At 35.4% G+C, this 21,625-nt stretch overlaps 3 protein-coding genes and 1 non-coding gene across 4 annotated transcripts; 2 read left to right on the forward strand and 2 right to left on the reverse strand.

Moving 5' to 3' along the window:
- The first annotated feature begins 907 nt into the window (after nt 1-907).
- LOC146939838 (U6 spliceosomal RNA) lies at nt 908-1,010 on the forward strand. Its single transcript, XR_015033768.1, has one exon. It is a non-coding gene; the product is annotated as a U6 spliceosomal RNA (small nuclear RNA).
- A 2,153-nt stretch (nt 1,011-3,163) lies between these two features.
- On the reverse strand, nt 3,164-9,595 carry LOC146939839 (UDP-glycosyltransferase 76B1-like). The gene is made up of 2 exons (XM_085753375.1): nt 9,024-9,595; nt 3,164-4,248 (listed from the first exon to the last, which is right to left on the reverse strand). Exons 1-2 carry the CDS (start codon nt 9,487-9,489, stop codon nt 3,332-3,334), a joined length of 1,383 nt encoding a protein of 460 aa, XP_085609501.1. The 5' UTR covers nt 9,490-9,595; the 3' UTR covers nt 3,164-3,331.
- Nucleotides 9,596-13,373: 3,778 nt separating this feature from the next.
- On the forward strand, nt 13,374-16,727 carry LOC146939840 (UDP-glycosyltransferase 76B1-like). Its single transcript, XM_085753377.1, has 2 exons — nt 13,374-13,915; nt 15,605-16,727. The coding sequence occupies exons 1-2, from the start codon at nt 13,435-13,437 to the stop codon at nt 16,510-16,512; spliced, it is 1,389 nt and encodes a 462-aa protein (XP_085609503.1). The 5' UTR covers nt 13,374-13,434; the 3' UTR covers nt 16,513-16,727.
- Nucleotides 16,728-16,999: 272 nt separating this feature from the next.
- On the reverse strand, nt 17,000-19,935 carry LOC146939841 (replication factor C subunit, putative (DUF620)). Its single transcript, XM_085753378.1, has 3 exons — nt 19,510-19,935; nt 18,689-19,063; nt 17,000-17,806 (listed from the first exon to the last, which is right to left on the reverse strand). The coding sequence occupies exons 1-3, from the start codon at nt 19,813-19,815 to the stop codon at nt 17,165-17,167; spliced, it is 1,323 nt and encodes a 440-aa protein (XP_085609504.1). The 5' UTR covers nt 19,816-19,935; the 3' UTR covers nt 17,000-17,164.
- Nucleotides 19,936-21,625: the final 1,690 nt, after the last annotated feature.

Here is a 21,625-nt window from a genome sequence, read left to right on the forward strand (position 1 = left end):
TTAAAGAGCTAATATAATTATACAAGATGAGCGTGTTGCTATAGCATAATTATTTATAGAATTACCGCGTTGGATCATCATGCCCCATCTCACGGATGGATTTAAATTTTTGTTTACTGAAATGAAATGGTTAACTTGTGCAGACTCAGATGGAACCGGTAATTCAGGACTGCACAGAGCTGGCTGCTTCTGGTGCACCATCTTGGAGATGTAATTAGAAGGTAATTCATAAAGTGAAAGATGATGACTCTTATGAATGTGTAAGATTTTGTTTTAGTGGATATTTTTATGAATGTGTAAGATTTTGTTTTAGTGGATATTTTTAACTTGCTTAAAAATTGAGTGGAGCACTAAGCAGTGAGTAAGAGTGTAAGACACAAATTGTGAGCGAATCATTATGAAAAATAGGCAAAGGGACGCTCCAGCTTTAGTATAATAGAGGATCACACTCTTGTATCCTTTGGCTCTCTTTATATAAATCTTGCTGTGTAGAGACCATGCTTTCACATCGTTAATTAATTTATTCCGTCTGATGAATCTCTGAATTGCATCTTTCTCTTGAATTAAAGATTTGTGTGAAATCAGATGATATAAATTCACCGACCGCACAAATGTGTGGTTACTTTACAACAGGGAATCGATATCCGTTATAGTGACCAATAGGGTAACGAGCATAGTACAATTTGCTTTGTATTAGTTAGTATATGTTATGACAAACTTTGGTTCAATCTGAATTCTGAAATAAAACTCAACCAACTGAGAGGAAGATGCATCCGAGTCGCTTACTTGCTTCGAATGAAAGTTGAGAAGGATTTGCATGGTATTGTTACACTTTCTTTTTAGTCCCACATCGACTAAAACAGAACATATTTCGGCGTTTATATACTGCAAGCGAACTGTAAAGCTTGTCCCTTCGGGGACATCCGATAAAATTGGAACGATACAGAGAAGATTAGCATGGCCCCTGCGCAAGGATGACACGCACAAATCGAGAAATGGTCCAAATTTTTTTTTCTTCAGAATTTCTCTTTGGTTTTACTCATTTAATACAATGTATGCTTCAATTTTTTCATCTGCACTTGTTGCATTTGGCTTTGTTGGTTGGAAGATCATACCCAATATTATGCCTTTGTTATTATGACGTTGACACTGTCTTTAGCCGAGTATATGGTATACTACTTTGAACATTTTGGATACAGTCCAATATCCAACTAATTATTGAGACATCATATTCTTATTCTGCAAGTTTAACCATTAAAGGGTCAGCTTTTTGTTTGAGACATTGTCGTAGGCTGGAGATTTTTCAACTCCGTGTTTGATTCTGGCAGTGGTACTATTGAAACTATTGTAGGAGGATGAACTGCAGTTAGTATTGTCTTCTTGTGTGGAAAACTTAGGGAGCAAGGTCAAATCTTGTTGCTAGAAAAGGCAAGGTGATAAATTTGTTGAGTATTCTTTCTTTTCTTGTGTTTTTCTATTTCATTTTTTATCCACATCAAACACTCCATGCTCAGAGATTAAGATTGTTTTCAATGAAGGTTTGTTGAATTGATTTAATAACCATTTTTACGTAAAAATTATGAGCATATGACAATGTTCGTGTCCTGAAAATGTTGGCTGATAAATGGCTTTCTTTGATGTTGTCGCTAGGGATGGGAATAGGCTAGGCCAAGCTAGGCTTTGCAAGGCCTGAGCCTGGCCTGCCAATTTTATTGAAGGCCTAAGCCTGGCCTACGGCCTGTCATATGTTTACTTTTTAGGCCTGAGCCTGGCCTTCTGATTCTGAAAGCCTGATACGGTCTACTAGCCTGTTTAAAAGTCTGTTTCATATGAACATCTTTAAATAAGCAATGTGATCTAAGTTTAAATAGACTAACGAACTAATATATCAATCAGATTAAACTCTCTTTTGATAATCAACATGAATTTTTAGGGTATTTGACTATATATTGTATTTGATTTCAATTCTAGTTTATAATAATACATATAAATATGGAAATAATTAACGTGGACTAATAAGCTTAAATTACCGAAACAGTTAACATAATTTTTTTAATTCAAAGTACAAAATATAATATTATAATAAATAAAATTGTCCATATTTACTTAAGTAGGCCGGCCTAATAGGCCTAAGAGGCTTTTTGAATGGCCTTCGGCCTAGCCTTTTAAGCTAAATATGCTTCTAAAAAAGCCCAGGCCTTCTCTATTTAAGAAAATAGTCTGGCCTGGTCTGGCCTGTCATAGACTAAGCCGTAGGCCCCTATAGGCCGGCCTGCTATTCCCATCCCTAGTTGTCGCCCTCTTCTCAAGATGATTTTTTATTTTCACAAAGCACAATGTATCTTGTCTGTTGTCTATATTTTCATGCAAACATTCACGATTCCTGCGACTATATATATATATATATATATATATATATATATATATATATATATATATATATATATATAGGGGCAACCCGGTGCACTAAAGCTCAAGATGCATTGCGAAAGAATTGAGTAACAACATGGTCTCATGGTTAATTTTATTTTTCATTTTATTTGTTTGTCTCTTTATGTCTAGCTAAATCTTTTTTGATTAGATTTAAACTGATTTTGTTTTGAGCTATTTGAACTATGTAATCTGTGAAACTTTATTCCAATATAAATGTGATTGTAGTTTTATCCAGTATAATTTGTGCTCAATGCTTTTTATATTCAGATCAAAAATAAAATGAACACAAAGATCGATTGACTATTGACATTAGTTTTTGACTTAGATATTATATTGTTCAATCAAACAGATTAATCTATGGATAGATAATTGTTAAATTGTGATTTTAAATTAACGCTCGATTAAACATTTAAAGATTACGCGTTCACCTAAGGGATTATGGGCTGCAATCTTAGAAGAGGGCTCTGATTCAAGGGATTGACCAGAGCTATTTTGTTAATTGTCGTAAAACTAGAAGAACATTAATAAGGTTTAGGTTCAGTTTACCAAATAGTAACAAACATATGATTCAAAAAATCTGATCATTTTTTATCTTTGATATTTTCCAAAACAATTTATTTTAATCTTCAATTTCTATTTAACCCAAGTATGTGCTCTACATACCTTTAATATTGTTATACAAGACCCAAAAATTTAACTTCATATTCTAACACCATATCAAATACGTCACTTACCCCTCAAAAAGAAAATATGCCACTTATTTTACTTAATGCGACTAAGAGAGAAAAAAATAACACCATAACCAATCCGTATATAAATACGGTGTTGGACATAAAAATGTCCACATAACATTTCTTGCTCTTCAAGAAATGACAAACCTTTTCAAAAACGACCCAAGCTATGAAGCTTCAAAAGTAAATGACACCAATGACAAAATATGAACAACCAAACTTTCCAAAGCAGAACAAGAAGAACCACCTTTTTCCAAACAAACCTTAGCCTTTTCCTTCAATTTCAAAGCTCTAGCTCTAATCTCATTCCCTTCATCATCATCTTCCATCACTTTTCTAATAGTCCTCTCTATTTTCCCTCTCTCCATTCCATTCTCTAATTGCAATCCAATCCCCCAAACATGACTCACATACCTAGCATTCACCTTTTGGTCAGTGAAACAAGGCATGCATATCATAGGAACCCCTTCACAAACACTCTCCAAAGTTGAATTCCAACCATTATGTGTCCAAAACAAACCAACGGCTTGATGAGCTAGAATTTCTTGTTGTGGTGCCCATTTCACTATATAGCCTCTACCTTCTAAATTCTCCATGAACCCATTTGGCAACAACCCGAGCCACTCGTGGCCACATATTAGTCCCGGTCGAACCACCCACAAAAATGGATGATTACTGTTGACTAAACCCCAAGCTATCTCCAAAAACTCTGCCTCGGTTATTGAAGCTACACTTCCAAAACTCACATAAACCACAGATTTTGGTTTGTGTTTGTTTAACCATGAAATGCAATTTTGGTCTTGTGGTATTAAGCTACTAGAAGAAGATGTATTGTTAGTAGGGAAATACTTGTGAAAAGGGCCTATTGGGAACATTGGAATAGAAAATTGTTGGCTTAGTGTTGATAGTGGCAATGATTCCAAGTCTTCAAAGGTGTTCCAAATCACTCCTAACGAGGCTCTGGTTTTGTTGACAAAATTGCATATTAACTCGTAATATTTCTCTGGTTCCTTTGTGTTGATCATTGGTAAGTCTTTAACTCTGAGTGGTGGTAGCTCTTTCACTGCATCCTCCAATTTAGATTCTAAATGCAACATGTAGAAATGGAATATGTAAGTTGCAAGAGTTATATTGTAATCCAGTCACATTAAACATTATCTTTAGAAGCCATTTACATTTTGGATTACTATTCAGACAAGATAAAACAAAATAAACTTGTGTTGCAAAAAAAAAAAAAAAAACGAAATAAAAAGCTTAATGCGATGCTCTCTATAGATAATACTGGTTTATATTTCTTTTCTTTAATTATTCGTGTAAAATGTTATAGAAGTTTTTGCAAAGTGTAAATATATATAACTGACAAACAAATCATATAGTCTTGTTGCACACTCAAATGCATTTTATTTTGTGAGAGTTAACTTAAAATCAGGATCTGCAGAAGCAACGTGGCACGATGGAAGGGCAACGTGGCACGATGGAGGTTTCAGTTTTTTGAGGCAAGTCACTGGAAATTTCGTGGCACGATTGGGTCGCATCGTGGCACGATGGTGCGTTGGCAGCAAATAACAGAAACGTATTTTCTGGTGCAGATTTGTTCCAAATTTTAAGCAAAACTTTTACTATAAATATAGGCCTTGTATCAGACTATTTTGAGAGAGATAGAGGGGCTGAAACAAGGGTTTAGAAAGGCAACAACAAATTTAGGGTTTGTGTAGAGTTTGTCTCTTTGGAACAAACACTAGGGTTTGAGGGTTGATTAACCTTGGGAAACACTATTAGGATTGAGTCTCTTGGTTACGGGAAGAGGCTGGGATTTGGGTAGAATTAGGCGGGAGACTTATTCTTGTAATCCATCTCTTTTGTAACGTTACTCATCATATAGTGAAACGGAGGGCTGCTCTCTCCCCCAGACTAGGTCAATTTGGACCGAACTGGGTCAACAAATTCTTTTGTGTTCTCTTCTTCTTTTCTCTCGCTGTTGTTTTCTACTTTTGGCTTGTGATTATAACTGTTTCATACACTTTGATTTTGGTTGCTTAATTATCCCTTGCTCCACACATCAAGTTTTTATTGGTGTGGTTTTCTCATTGGAATCCGCAACAATTGGCGCCCACCGTGGGGCAAAGGTCAAAGGATAATTAAGTACCATGGGTTCGAAGTGGGATATTGAGAAGTTTACCGGCGATAACGATTTTGGGTTATGGAAGGTAAAGATGGAAGCGGTGTTCATACAGCAGAAGTGTGAGAAAGCTTTGAAGGGTGAAGTTTTGTTACCGGTCACCATGTCACGAGCGGAGAAGACCGAGATGGTGGACAAGGCCAGGAGTGCCATTGTCTTGTGCCTCGGGGATAAAGTTCTGAGAGAAGTAGCAAAGGAACGAACCGCGGCATCAATGTGGGCAAAGTTGGAATCTTTGTATATGACAAAGTCTTTGGCTCATCGGCAATTCCTAAAGCAACAACTCTACTCATTCAAGATGGTGGAGTCAAAGGCCATCATGGAGCAACTTACGGAGTTCAACAAAATCCTTGATGACTTGGAGAATATTGAGGTGCAACTTGAGGATGAAGATAAAGCTATACTCTTGTTGTATGCTCTACCGAAATCTTATGAATCGTTCAAAGATACCATGCTCTATGGCAAAGAAGGCACTGTTACCTTGGAAGAAGTTCAAGCGGCTTTAAGAACCAAGGAGTTGACCAAGTCCAAGGACTTGAGAGTTCATGAAAACGGTGAAGGCCTAAGTGTCTCAAGAGGGAATGGTGGAGGTAGAGGTAACCGGAGAAAGAGTAGTAAGAAGTCAAAGTCTGAATGCTTTAACTGTCACAAGATGGGTCACTTCATGAAGGATTGTCCGGAGATTAAGGGTAACTCCGCACAAATTGTCACTGAGGATTATGAGGATGCAGGTGCTCTGATGGTGTGGTGTTGTTTGGAGGATGAAGGTGATGTTGGTTACCTTGGGATTGATGCCTAGTGGAGCGGCGTTCGTCTGGAGAGACGTTAAACACTCAACATCATCCTGGAGAGGCGGTGGTAAGAATACTCATGATCAGCTTGGAGAGGCGGAGGCAACAATACTCATGATCTACCTGTTGAGGTGGAGTTTCAAGGTTGAAGACATAGTGGGATGTACGCATTTGCTAGTTGGGGTAGAGTACGCTCAGCTTGAGGTGGAGTTGAACACACCAGTAATGGTATGACTATGGAGGACCTTGGGTGCTATGCTCTATGGTGAGCAAGGGATTTCTTCATAAGGTTGAAGAATGTATAGCACAACTTGCGGGATTACTCTAAAAGAAGGCCAAGGGTGATTGGATGCAAGGAGATCTTCAAAGAAGCGGGAGATGTCCCGTGTTGAAGATGTCATGGTGAATGCTTGTGGAACTACCTAAAACTCCTAGTGTAGTTAGACTGCAAGGACTCTTCGAGAAGACGGAAGACGTTCCGATGGCTGAAGAGGTTGAGGTAAAGGCTTGTGGAACTACCTAAAATTCCTAGCGTAGTTGGACTGCAAGTACCTTCAAGAAGGTGGAAGACATTCCGATGGCTGGAGGGATTAGGGTGTAAACTTGTGGAGCTACTTGGTGTAGTGGGAAGCAAGGGAAAGAGCAGCAATGATGGTTGATGTTAAATGGGCATCATCACTGATTTGAAGTCAAGGTGGAGAATTGTGAGAGTTAACTTAAAATCAGGATCTGCAGAAGCAACGTGGCACGATGGAAGGGCAACGTGGCACGATGGAGGTTTCAGTTTTTTGAGGCAAGTCACTGGAAATTTCGTGGCACGATGGGGTCGCATCGTGGCACGATGGTGCGTTGGCAGCAAATAACAGAAACGTATTTTCTGGTGCAGATTTGTTCCAAATTTTAAGCAAAACTTTTACTATAAATATAGGCCTTGTATCAGACTATTTTGAGAGAGATAGAGGGGCTGAAACAAGGGTTTAGAAAGGCAACAACAAATCTAGGGTTTGTGTAGAGTTTGTCTCTTTGGAACAAACACTAGGGTTTGAGGGTTGATTCACCTTGGGAAACACTATTAGGATTGAGTCTCTTGGTTACGGGAAGAGGCTGGGATTTGGGTAGAATTAGGCGGGAGACTTATTCTTGTAATCCATCTCTTTTGTAACGTTACTCATCATATAGTGCAACGGAGGGCTGCTCTCTCCCCCAGACTAGGTCAATTTGGACCGAACTGGGTCAACAAATTATTTTGTGTTCTCTTCTTCTTTTCTCTCGCTGTTGTTTTCTACTTTTGGCTTGTGATTATAACTGTTTCATACACTTTGATTTTGGTTGCTTAATTATCCCTTGCTCCACACATCAAGTTGTTATTAGTGTGGTTTTCTCATTGGAATCCGCAACATATTTATTTACTAGATAATATATTTCTTTTTTACCAAACAGAAGATAATATATTTCTTATTTGTGTAATTACAAATTATTAACAAAAGTGCTTTTTGGGAAAGGTTCTAGCTTGCTGCAATGTCAAATTTTTCAAGTGGAGTGAAGCTGAACATAGAGAAATTTGATGGAAGAATTAATTTTGACTTGTAGAAAATTCAAGTCAGAGATGTGTTGATACAGTTAGGATCACACAAGGCGCTGAAAGAAAACATTTCTAACATGGAAAATGAGAAGTGGGAAAAACTAGATTTGAGAGCTTCGAGTACAATCTGTATGTCTTTAGCTAAGAATATTCTTGCAAATGTTCTTGGAACCTCGTCAACTAAGGAGCTTTGGGAGAAAGTTGAAGGGATATATCAAGCAAAGAGTATCTCAAATCGGTTGTTGTTGAAGGAGTAGTTTCATAGCTTACACATGAATGATAATACGAAAGTATCTGATAATCAAAGTACTCTCAATGATATTGTCTCTGAATTAGATTGGAGTGAAGATTGAAGATAAAGATAAAGCGTTGAGACTCATATGGTCCCTTCCATCTTCCTATGAGCATATTAAACCTGTTTTGATACATGGGAAGGAAACTCTAAACTTTGAAGAAGTTGCAAGCAAAATTATTGTTGAAGAAAGAAGATTGAAAAGTGAAGATAACAACGGAATGGTTCTGAAATCTTGGAAATATGGAAAGCATGGGCATGTAAGGTCTAAGTGTTATGATGGTGCAAAGCCAGAAAAAAAAAACCTTGATTAAAATGCTAGCAATGTCTCCCTCGCTATGGGATATGATGATATTTTTTGAAAATTGAGAAGTGTGTCCTCATGGCATTTTCGTGATGCCATGGCAAAGGTTGAGTATTACTGGTGGGTTAGTGCATGTGCAACATGTGCTCTGAGATTAAATCGGTGGATGAAGAGCTTCCTGCCAACATGGAAGTTGCACCATATGTTTCCAACCTGTTTTTTCAACATGTGAAAATTCTTGAAGTGGGTTTAGCTTCGAATGATATATACTCTTATGGTATGAAAGTTCTTTTGAACTAAGATTATCGGCGACGATAATGAAAGCGGATGTACTATTTTTAATCAAGGTCGAGATTGTTGGCGTTGGTTGAAAACATACATGTTGAAGAAGTCACACATCACTTAGAATTATACAGGAAGAGGTAGAGATCAACCACTTAGTCCGATAACTTTGTCGATCAACATAATACATATTTTTATATATGTATTAAGAAGTAGTATTAAATATGCATAATTTTTTTGACTGACATGCCATATTTCTTAAACTCATAAAAATTGTTACCTACGGAAACAAGTTTCTTAGGCTGATGCATGTATGCACAGTAGAGTACATAATATGACTGATTTTGAAATTCTTGTGCACAAACTTTTGTTGGCTAAATTACTACCCCTAGTCCATTCAAAACTTAGAAAATTCGAATACAAACTAACCTTGTATAGGCAAATACCCATTTTCTCTCAAAAATGGAAAGGCAGCAAAAGCAACAAAGGAAGATGCACCACCAGTTCTCAAAACAAGCCTTGGAAGCTTAAAGCTTGTAGCAACATCTTGAGTGAAATAACACATAGCATCTGATATCAAGCAAGCAATAGGTTCCTCAGATACATCACATAGTAGTTTACCTAAGCACTCCTTGAAAGGCTTCACACAACTAGCGTTGAGTTCATCTACCAAATTCAAGAGATTTGAAGCAGATGATTCACTTAAACCATCTTGGATACAAAAGAAGTTGAAGTGAGGGTAGTTTGAAGGGTTAAGGGAATTAAAACTTGTGTGAATTATGGTTATGGAAAAACCATTTGAGTAAAGGATTTGTGCAAGTTGAAGCATTGGATTTATGTGTCCTTGTAATGGTAAAGGGATAAGCAACAATCTATAACCCTTTGTTTCCTTCATTGATGTGTCTATTTGGTTTCAGGATTATGCTAGAGACTTATCTTCATAGGACAAGGGAGTGAGCTTGCAACTTAAGAATCTTGTAGTACGTACAAAAAGAAAAATTGACAAGTCAATATTTGATAAGATAATTTGAAGTAAAATAATAATAACAAAGACTAAATTCAATTCGGTTCAAAAAACAATCACAAAATTCAATGTAATTATTATTTTCCTTTCTTTTGTCCGTGTATCCATTGGACCAAAAAAGCGGCAAAATCAAATAGAATGGCATTTTTTGTTGTTGTTGTAAATTATGACATATTATTTTATCCATAAAATGAATATTTTGGAAAATGAATAAATATGTTGGGTATCACAGTAACAAAATATTATCACGCAACTAAAATAAGAGATGAGAAAGAGGAATTGAACTCACAATATTTACATGGAAACCCCTCAACAAATAATTAAGAGGAAAAACTACGGAGGCAAGAGTAGAGAACTTTCACTAAGTGAAAGAAACTACAAGACCTCCAAGACAAATTACAATCTCTTTTGAAATAGGAGACTACTAACACTAGAATAAACCTTACATGAGAAACTATACGTCCTCTCTATATTTATTCTCTCACTCTCAACAATCTCTAATTCTTGTTGTTGTATTAATACTTGATGGGATGATTCAAAGGGTGCAAATGAGCTTGATATTTATAGGAGAGTTAAGCCATAGTTGCATACATGCAACAAGCCACTTGTCTTCCATGCAAGACACCAAGTGTGCAACATGTCACTTAAATCTCAAAATCTTGCAACTTGTCACACGCAACAATCCACCTTGTCACTTCGCATTACATGAGAAATACAACTTGTCTTACATGCACCATGAACACATGTCTTGTTACAAAAGTGGCTTTATCTATCACAATATTGGACTTGGATCATCATTTGGGTTTACTTTTCCCACCCTGCTACCTTCTCGCGCGCCCTGCAAAATTTCCAAAAATGCCCCTAATCCGGATTATATAATCCGGACCAGATTGTTAGTGATATCCAGAAAATGAATTTCGGAACCGATGTTTGTTGCTTTTTTGTGTCTTTCTTTGATGTCAAGGGTCTCTGTTGACCGTTATATGAACCCCACACACGCTGCAATGCAATTGCAGGGTTCATATGAACGGTCAACAATGACCATGACACCACCGACACCCTTAAAAAACTAAAAACATTTGAAGAAAATGGAAGAAAAGAGGTGAAGTGAAGAATGAAGGTATTTGTTTAAGATGGAAGCCTATTTATAGCCTAAAACAAGTCCTAGGTCATTATTACAGTCAATGAAAACGTGTTAGTGGTTGTAACCGTCCAAACCTACATTAATGACTCTCTTTCAAAAGAATCGAATGTTGAAGCTTTCCGGATTATACAATCCGGAACTTCCTTAACCCTACAAGAAGTGCCAACTTTTCCGTCGTTCACCATTATCGTGTTAATCCGGAAAATATATTCTGGAAACCAAAGGTGCATTCCGGATTGTATTTTTCGAACTGCATCAGTGTCATGGCTGGTGGTCTGCACCACATGTTTTTGTCGGTGGTCAAGTCAAAAAACATGTTTTACCACGTTTTTTGACTACATTTATGACCTCCCAAGTGTTTTTGACCCCCCTCCCTATAAATAGCCTTCCAAACCCCACCATTTCTCACATCATCCTCTCCCACCCTCTCCTCATCTTCTTCCTTCTACAACCATGGTTTTCCATCGTTGACCTTTCATAGATAAGGGCCTCGTTGAAAACTTTCAGGTTTGTATGAACGGTTAATGAGGATGGAACCGCGCTGCAAAGAAGCGCGGTTCATCTGGGGGTCATGTGGGTCAGTGTGGTTCTTAACTTGGCTTGTCTGGGTGTAAGTTTGAGAACCCCCTACCTCCCTCAGTGGCATTGGTTTCTTCTTCCCGCCCTCCTCTTCCCTCCTCCTCTGGTTGCCCTCTAATAGGGAAACTACTGCTATGTCCTATCACATAGCAGTGGTTAGGCTCTTAGGAGATTAGAATTAGGCTCTTAGGAGATTAGAAACAGATTTAAAATCTTATGTAATAAGCTTAAAAAGCTTGAAAATTATTGTAATGTATTGTTCATATATTAATAAAATGAGTATTTTTTTATGTTAGTGTCTTTTTATTTATGTTTTTTTTACTTTATTTGCATTTTATTTTACGAATTTTAAAGCTTGAAATTGTAAAAGTTCTGGGAGAAAACAATTTCGGATTGTAAAATCCGGATACATCTGCAAATTTCTAACAATCGATTCCGGAAAGCGAAATCTGAACCAGGGGTAAAAATGGAATAAAATAGGGCGCGCTAGGAAAGACATAGGGTGGGAAAAGTATATCTCTAATTTTATTCTCAATCTTGGGCTTGAATCATAACTTGAGCCCATATCATTCACAATCGATTAAAGTTGTTGAATGTCATTGTTATTTGCTCCACTCTTTGTTCTTGTTAGTTTGAACATGTTTTCGAATTCACAACAAGTGGCACCCATCATGGCGAAACGAGAAAAATTCTTCAAGTGAGTGGCATAAGTGGCAATTTTGAAATTGAGAAAGGATTAAACCTAACTCAATCAAAGACGAATGAGATAAGAGATAAGGCAAGGAGTGTCCTTATCTTATGCCTTAGAGATAAAGTGTTGATGGAAGTTGTGATAGAGAATACCATATGAAGCCCGGATACGAGATACGATACAGATACGATACTGCACCGATACGGAAAAATTTTAAAAATCAAGATACGATACGGCTGGGATACGTTAATAAAAAAAACTTATATAATTAAATGAACAATATAATTATAACCATTTTTTTAATATGCAAATATATTAACAAACAAAAGAAACCAGTCATAGACTCGTAGCACATCAACATAAATATAAATAATATTGACGATTAAGAGAGTGATGATTAGTTAATTACATAAACAATATATCCCAAAAAGAGCACCATCACTGCTATATTATATCCAAAAGGAACATTGTTAGTGTTATACTAAATCTATCCAAAAAATAAACACTACATCCAAAAAATAACACATCAGTACTCATGAGTTAAGTTATTTTAGTTAACATTAATTGGGAAATATTGGGGCATGTATCAGTGCAAGATAATTATCAGATACTCTCCTGATACGTATCGGGAAGTATCAGATAATTATTTTTTACAAAAATAAAATTTAATCTTTGGATACTCTTCTGATACGTATCGGGAAGTATCGGGCAGGTGTCGGTGCAGGATATGCAGGGGATACAATACGTCATCCATTTTGAAGTATCGGGGCTTCACAGAGAATACCACAAAGGCCATATGAACCAAGTTGGAGTCATTGTATATGACAAAATCATTGGCTTAGAGGTTATTTTTGAAATAACAACTTTATTCATTCATGAGGAGAGTCAAAGTCCATAACGGAGCAAATGACGAAATTCAATAAAATTATTGACCATTGTTTAGTAAAATTAATGGTTGAAATAATTTATTAATATAAAATGACATAAAAAACATATGTTTAACTAATTGTTAATTTTTTCAAGTAAGATAAAAGAGGTAAAATTCTAAGAAAAATGATGAATTATAAGCTTTAAGTTATAAATGAATTGAATCAACTTATCTAAATAAGTTATAAGCTAGTAAAAATAAGCTATAAATTTGTGCGAGAAACAAATGCTATCAAACAAGTCTTCTTTGCCAAACAGAGCCTAAACCGAACATCCCCATGAATGCAAATCCAACTTCTCCAAGTTTGTCCCCACTTAGAGGAATAAGTCAAACAAACATCGCAAAAGCCAATTCGTCCTATGATTCCTATCCTATCCAATTTATATCTAAGTCCTAATTCTAATTTAATGATCATATAGATCCAAAATCAAATCCAAGAACACCATCCTAATTCAATCAAAAACCTCCCCTAAAATGGAACAACAAAAACAAATAGCCAAAGGACACAAAATAATCTTAATGCCATCACCATTTCAAGGCCACATAACACCATTACTCCAACTAGCAACCATTCTCCATTCAAAAGGCTTCTCAATCACCATTGTTCACACACTTTTCAACTCTCCAAACCCTTCTTCTTACCCTCACTTCACTTTCCACCCTCTCCATGGTGCCTTGTCGGATACGGAAGCTTCAAAGGTTGATGCAGTGCATCTTACTGAGGTTATTAATGTTAGATGTGTGCAGCCTTTGAAGGAATGTTTGACTATGTTGTTGGATAAGGAAGATGATGGTTTTTGTTGTTTTGTTGCTGATGCTGCTCTTTATTTTACTCAAGGTGTTTGTGATGAGTTTGGGATTCCTAGGATTGTTCTTAGGACTGGTGGGGCTTCTTCTTTTCTTGTTTTTGCTTCTTTTCCGTTACTGAAAGAAAAAGGTTACTTCCCTGTTCAAGGTGAGTTCTTCAATGTTATTTATTTGTAGACTTTTTCATATAAAATTACAATTTATATTTATGTTTTAAATTTTGGAGCACTGACACGGATATCGGACACAAAGCTTACAATTTTACGTTGACATCTGTCGTTATTTGAGAAAATGACATACTCCCTCCGTCTCTAAATAATAGTCGTTTAAGGTTTATGCACGGTTAATAAGGAAATGATTAATTGTGTTGATTTTGATGCTAAAATTAGTATCATTTACTAAACCACCCTTATTAATTGTAGTTAGTGGAGTAGTTAAGTTGGATGAAATTCAATAAATAAGGGTATAATAATGGAAAAAAATAATAAATGATGCATTGGTATTCTAAAGTGACAATTATTTTGAGAAAAAGAAAAATGGGTAAAAAGACAATTATTGTGAGACAGAGGGAGTAATTGAATGTAACCACACGTGTTAGTGTCGTGTCGGATACTGACACATGTTGGACACTAGACATGTCTTTGATCAGAAGTGTTGGTGCTACAAAGATTTTAATTAACTTTAAAACTGTATTGTAATTCAATCAATGTCCATTAAATGAGTATGAATCAGTAGGTTAACTATCACCAAGGATCCTAGAGATTAGTTTGGTTAAATAGTAGATTTAATTCAAAGGATCTAATAAGTTTAACTCTTGGGGTACTCCTCATGTGACTCACTAAAAAGCAAAATGAGTGAATATGCAAATTCATCATTGAAATAGTGAGTATCCGTCAAAATAGTTTCTCATTTTTGTGAATTGTCAAATACATCTCTGAAATTCTAAAACATTAGTCAAAAGAGTCATTCCGTTAACTTCTATCATTAGAGACTATAACGAGACATGTTAACTAGACATGTCACAAATGTTGACCTCACGTCAATGACAACTCACTAGGGAATAATATGCCAATGAAACTTAAGTCGTATCATGAACAAATTTGTCACTAATTACAAATGTGCATGGACTCATTACTGGCAAATTAGTCATTGGCATGATTACATTGATGTGGGGTCAACATAGAGGGTCATATATTAGGTTAACGTGTCACATCCTAGTCCTTAACAGGAAGTTATTATAGAGACTATTTTGATTGACAATTTTTCAATTTAGGGATGTATTCGTCAATTCATAAAAATTAGAGACTATTTTGACCGATGTTTACAATTTTCAGCACTAATTTGCTTACTTGAGTGAAAACTGGGTTTAGGTGGTTTGGGGACGAGGAGAGAAGAGAAACCATGTAGTTTCTGTAGTAAGAAGATTAGTTCAGATGAAGGGTAGCCAAATTGCTAGAGGAATAGAAAGGCCTAGCAAACTATAAGAGAAACTACTAAGAAAGACCAAGGATTAATGAGTTTGAATGTTTGATAGAGATATGATATACTGCACAATATTATGACATCGTTTGATTCTCATAGCCAACCTACTTGGTGACATAAAGCTTGGAGCTTGGTTGTTGTTGGTTGGTTTGGTCCTGTCAGAATTTGAGGCTGTTCTGTTACTTGCTTTCTGTATATTTATGTAATGTAACTTGGTTGTTTTGTATTTGTGATAAAATATGTCATTTTGCTTTTCTGATTTATTTTATCTTCAAAGCTGCAATTTGAAGTACGACACACTTACCTGAGATGTGAGTGTCTAAAAATTCCATGTGTACTTTTGTTGAAAATCTAGAATCTCGAATGGAGGAAGCTGTGGAGGATCTTCCACCACTCAAAGTGAAAGACCTTCCTGTGTTTCAGTCAAAAGAACCTGAGGCATTTTACAAACTAGTTTGTCGCTTTATCGATGAGTGCAAGAAATCCTCGGGGATTATTTGGAACACCTTTGAAGAGTTGGAATCATCTGCATTAACAAAATTGCGCCAAGATTTTTCTGTGCCAATATACCCTATAGGCCCTTTCCACAGATACTCTCTTGCTGGCTCAAATTCTACGAGCTTATTGGCACCAGACAAAACCTGCATTTCTTGGTTAGACAAACAAGAACATAAAAGTGTTGTTTATGTGAGTTTTGGGAGTATTGTAGCAATAAGCGAGGCAGAGTTCTTGGAGATAGCTTGGGGGTTAGTCAACAGCAATCAACCTTTCCTGTGGGCGATTCGACCGGGGACAATCCGCGGATCGGAATGGCTTGAACCATTGCCAAGTGGGTTCTTAGAAAATTTGGGAGAAAGAGGGTATATTGTGAAATGGGCTCCTCAAGAGCAAGTGCTGAAGCATCCTGCGGTTGGAGCATTTTGGACTCATAATGGTTGGAATTCAACGTTGGAGAGTGTATGTGAAGGTGTTCCAATGATATGTATGCCATCTTTTGGAGACCAAAAGATCAATGCCAAGTATGCAAGTGATGTTTGGAAGGTTGGAGTGCAGTTAGAGAGTAAGCTTGAGAGAGGAGAGATTGAGAAGGTAATTCGAAAACTAATGGTTGGAGATGAAGGTAATGAGATTAGAGAGAATGTCAAGAATTTGAAAGAAAAGGCTAATGTTTGTTTGAAAGAAGGTGGTTCTTCTTACAGTTTCCTTGATTCCTTGGTTAGTGAAATATTGTCGCTTAAATCTTCTACATCTAGAGCTCACTGATTACTCTACAAATTCAGGACCAAGCTTACCAGGTAAACCCCCCTACGGTACGGTTCATAGGTAATCCTGTAACTTGGACCATAATATTTAAACAGTAGTTGTAGTCTGTAAACTCTGTTTGTATAATACAATGGTACTGCAGGCGCTCTGCAGTCCGAGACATATGCACAATTGCTCGAACTCCGTAATCAAATTTTGTGTGTTCTATGTTTGCATTTTTTCCGTATCTATTTTCTCTTGAACCGGTGTTGCTGTTATAACACTTACATTTAACACATGTATTGCAAGAAATAACTCAGAATATATATGACGCAACAGAATATGTTGGAGGAAATTGTAACAGCTATCAAATTTTATCTAGATAAAACACTGATATAGCATTTGAAATTACTCATACTTGCATTGTAGATAATTTCCATTTTTCTTTCTTTCATTCTAATGTTCAAGAATCAATTGAATGGCAAATAACAGATTGTAGAACTATCCATTGAGTATTGAAAATTGTTCAGTCCTTTATTTTTGTTCATCACTTTCCAACGAAAAAAACAAGTTAAAAGTGAAGGAATATAACATATTCATACCTCAACTACAAACACTTAACCATGTATCAGTGAATGTTATATATATATATACAAAATCAAAAAGGATGGATTTAGAAATCCTCATCACTCTCACTAGTAGTACAAGAATCATCCAAGTTCACAGCTGCTACTTTAGAAGTACTTATCCTAAAAGAAGCGGAACGAATCTTATACGGCAACTTAGCATTAGTACTAGTAACCACACCACCACCGCACTGTCCTGTTTCTTCTTGTTCTCTCTTCAAATCACTAGGAGGTAAAAAACAATCAATAGACAAACCTTTAATATTAAAATCAACTTCTTCAACTTGCCAAACCTCTTCCATTCGTGTCCTCGAACGCGTCTCAGGTCCTTCACCAAACCTAAACAAGGACACCTTTGTTTTCCCGGCATGTGCTATTTGAATGCCGTCGACGGTTCTATAGTCTTGTATTAGTGACTCCATATTGGTTTCCCAGTATACACAGTCGGTTTCTGAGGACTTGAGTTTGAGCAAGTGTGAGTCCTCTAGCTGCACTAATAGACCTGTTCTCTGGCTGAAGTATCCCCACACCGTGTGTCGAACTATCTCTACGTTGCTGTTGCTTCTTGCTCGTAGCGCTGATGACTCTGCTTCGAGTTTCAATATGAAACAGTCTTCTTTGTTCACTGTTTTCTCCCCAATGCATACTGAGGTGCTGAATAAATTAGCTGTTGACCTTGGATCAAGACCCTGTTACAAAAATCATTGTTTTTTTTAAGTATCATATATGTTAAGAATATTGTTAAGTCTTGTAAAATCTGCTAAAAGAATCAAATGTGAATATAGTAATGTGTATGTGTATTGCACCATATAGGTCAATTTTTGTCTTAAGACCATGGTTAGAGGCAAAAGAATAAACAGCTTTAGCATGGACAAAAAACAGGTTGTCACATAAGAAAGAAAATTAAGATATGGTTGACTTATTTTAATTGCTAGCAAAGAAACATTCTCTTTTTTGACTTTAACCTTTAAAAGGGAAGAAAATTCCCTGCATTCTACTCTAGACAGTTGGCTTTTCTTATTAAATGTTAAACCTCCTGGCTCTGGAGTGGCTTAAGGGAAAATGTATTTTTATAGGCAAGCTAAGTTAGGACTTTAATTCTTAGAGAATCATGTATTTGTCGCATTCGCACAATTCAGGCGTATTTTCTACCCTCATGCGATTGAAACCATCGGACCAAGATGGGAGGGTTCACATTCCGATTTTACAAATTGGATTCAAAATATCAGGTCGATGTGAGTCGCTTGATCTGAAATCAGACCGTTCAAATGGCTTGACTGTGGATTTTCTCACAGTATGATTAAAATCCATAAAGTTGGTATAGTCACAAATGATGTTAGGCTTGTAACAAAGAAACAATTATCCAAAGTTCTCAAGTAGAATGATTCATTTTTCGCCCCACCTATATAGTACTAGTACTAATCATAATTAAGCATGCTCCACTCTTTTGCATACAAACAAACAATCAAACATCATAAATTTTATCACAATCATAATTAAGCATGCTCAATAATCAAACCCTTTAAAGAAAGAAAAAACAAATGATTTTGGTCATAAACTTTTATGCATACCTGTAAGAAACGTCTAAGAGGTCTAGGTGGACCACGAGAAGCATGAGAATGATGCCAAGGAGTTTGTCTCCAAGCAACTTTTCCATCACTTCCTGCACTAATCTTGTTACCAGAAACCACCAACTCTAAACACCATAACTCTGGTCTCTTCTGCCACACCACAAAACCACCCATTTCCCCTTTCATCTCCACATTCTTCACCTTCATCATCTTCTTGTTATTATTACTATTCACACCCCTTTCCCCTGAAGAAAACTCTGAAGTTGCCATTTTCACTTGTCCCATTGCATACATACTATCCACTGAATTCAATGCTCTTTCTCCTCCCACTGCAGCCACATACTGTTTCATTATATATTTAGCCATTGAAACTTCCTGCATAATCATAAAAAACATGGTATTTAGTTTTTTAACATTGTTATAATCAATTTATATTTAAACATACAATTTCTTGTTTTCGTTTTTAGTACTAGCAAATTTAGCAGTTTTTGGTTTTGGTCATTGGTGTTTTGATTCGGTAGTTGCAAAATTTGTTTGTATTGAAATTGATCACTGTAATATCCATTTTAGTCTTTATTTGTAGGACTAAAATCAAATATTTTACATATCACAACGATCAATTCCAATACGAACAATTTTTGTAAAGACTAAAACTAAACAACAAAGACCAAATGTAAAAAGTAGTATATTTGCTGAGATTAAGAACAAAACAAAAAATTTAAAAAGACTATATATATATATATATATATATATATATATATATATATATATATATATATAAACCAAGAAAAGAGAGTGTTTTTTTGGAAAATGTTACTTACAATACGTTGGTCTTTAATGCTGGGAGTGATGAGTTGGTAATTGTCAGAAGAATTGATGATAGGTGAAGGAATTAATGGAGCTCCTACAACACCTAACAAAAGCTGAATCTCTGAGTTTCTTCCTCCAAACACTGCTGTCATGGAAGCAGCTTTTGCTTCTGCTGCGTTTGGCTTCATCCAAAACTTCACATTCTGCCATGCTTTCATGGTTCCACTCTTCTGTGTAAAAATTTCCTCAGGTATAGGAACTTCAAGCACAGTTTCAAGACCATCTTCTCTATCAAGATTAGGGCTAAGCTTCTTCATAGCAAAGAAAAAAAAATACCACAAAATTTAAGAATAATAAGAAAGTTATAAGAGAAGGATAAGAACTTAGAAGGGTTTGAAAATTTAGAAATTTAGAATGCAAGTTGTATAGTAATGTATGAGAGTATGAAGGTTTGCGAAAATAATATTGATAACCAAAACTATAGGTGGGACCCTCTTTGTAACGTGGTCTGATATATGTTTATGTCGTGTATGCACGCTTTGGTTTGTGATTTCACATTTTTACACTAACTTAATATAATGGACTGACTTAAAATATGGTTTTGTTGTAATAGTATTAAATTGTTGTTGATTGATGATGACTTTACTTGTCCTTCTATTTAATTTCAGGTTAATGTGTCAATTTTGTTTTCCTTTAAAGGGTTTGTGTTAAGTAAAGTTGTTAAGTGAATGTGTAGTGCAAATAGTACCCAAAAAAAATACTCCCTCCGTCTCATAATAATTGTCTTTTTACCACTTTTTCTTTTTCTTAAAATAATTGTCACTTTAGAATATCAATGCAACATTTATTATTTTTTTCCATTATTATACCCTTATTTATTGAATTTCATCCAACTTAACTACTCCACTAACTACAATTAATAAGGGTGTTTTAGTAAATGATACCAATTTTACCATCAAAATCAACACAATTAACCATTTTCTTAATAATCGTGCATAAACCTTAAACGACGATTATTTAAAGACGGAGGGAGTATGTGTAGGGTAAAGTTACTGTTTTGTGGAATAATTTAGGTGTGCTGTTAAGTGTGAAAATAATGATTGTTTTGTCACTTTTTTGAAGGTGTCATAAATGTGATATGATAGTAAGATGAAGAAAAATGAAAGGAGTAATTAAGCATTTTCAGTATTTGAAAATAATGATTGTTTTGACACTTTTTTGAAGGTGTCATAAATGTGATATGATAGTAAGATGAAGAAAAATGAAAGGAGTAATTAAGCATTTTCAGTATTTGAAATCGTAAGGTTGAAATAATTTATTCTTAAAATTTGTAAAATAATAATAATTTAATCATTTAAATTACAGAATGTTAACCAATTCAGTTCTCTCAATATATCTTTTGTAAACATCCATAAAAACTAAGTTTTGAATGTACTTTTGATCTCTAACTTTTAAAAACTTACAATTTTGACCTTATAAATTTATAAAATGTTGTAAAACTGCTGAGAAGATGTCACATACCTAAAAACAGGAGGCCAAGTTGCTATTTTTAAAAAAATAAAGGACCAAAAGTGTATTTTTTAAAGATAGAGGGCCAACATTGCTATTTTTTGTTGGGGGCCAAAATCATAAATTTATTAAATTAAGGGGCCTAAAATGTATTTAAGCCAAAAACTAATATTTTTTTTTCTTCATATTTTTTGGTCAAGTAACATAATGGTTGAAGCTAACACATTTTAAATGTGAGAAAGTGGGTGTCTGAGGTTTGAATTCCAACCCCTGTATATATTGTGCATTATCCTACCAATTGAGTTAAGCTTATGAGGACAATATTTTTTTCATATAATTAACTTGAATAGTCTCTTGTTTCTTCAATATAAACATGAAATCTTTATGATTGTGGTGCTAACTTTAAAAAGAAAAAACAAAGACTTAATTGGCCGGCATTATTAAATTTAAAGGACTAAATTACTATTTTATAGATTAGATGACTAAATTAACCGACCATTTCAATTTCAAGGTCTAAAAACTAATTTACTAAAAAAGAAATATAAAAAAAATGTAAAAATGTTATTTACTATATCACACATTGTCACTTTCTTGTGCTTTTCTTCATTACCAAGCTGG

This window comes from Medicago sativa, chromosome 3 (genome assembly GCF_051527215.1).
Source record: "Medicago sativa cultivar Bolivia chromosome 3, Bolivia_mono, whole genome shotgun sequence".
Classification (NCBI taxonomy): domain Eukaryota; kingdom Viridiplantae; phylum Streptophyta; class Magnoliopsida; order Fabales; family Fabaceae; genus Medicago; species Medicago sativa.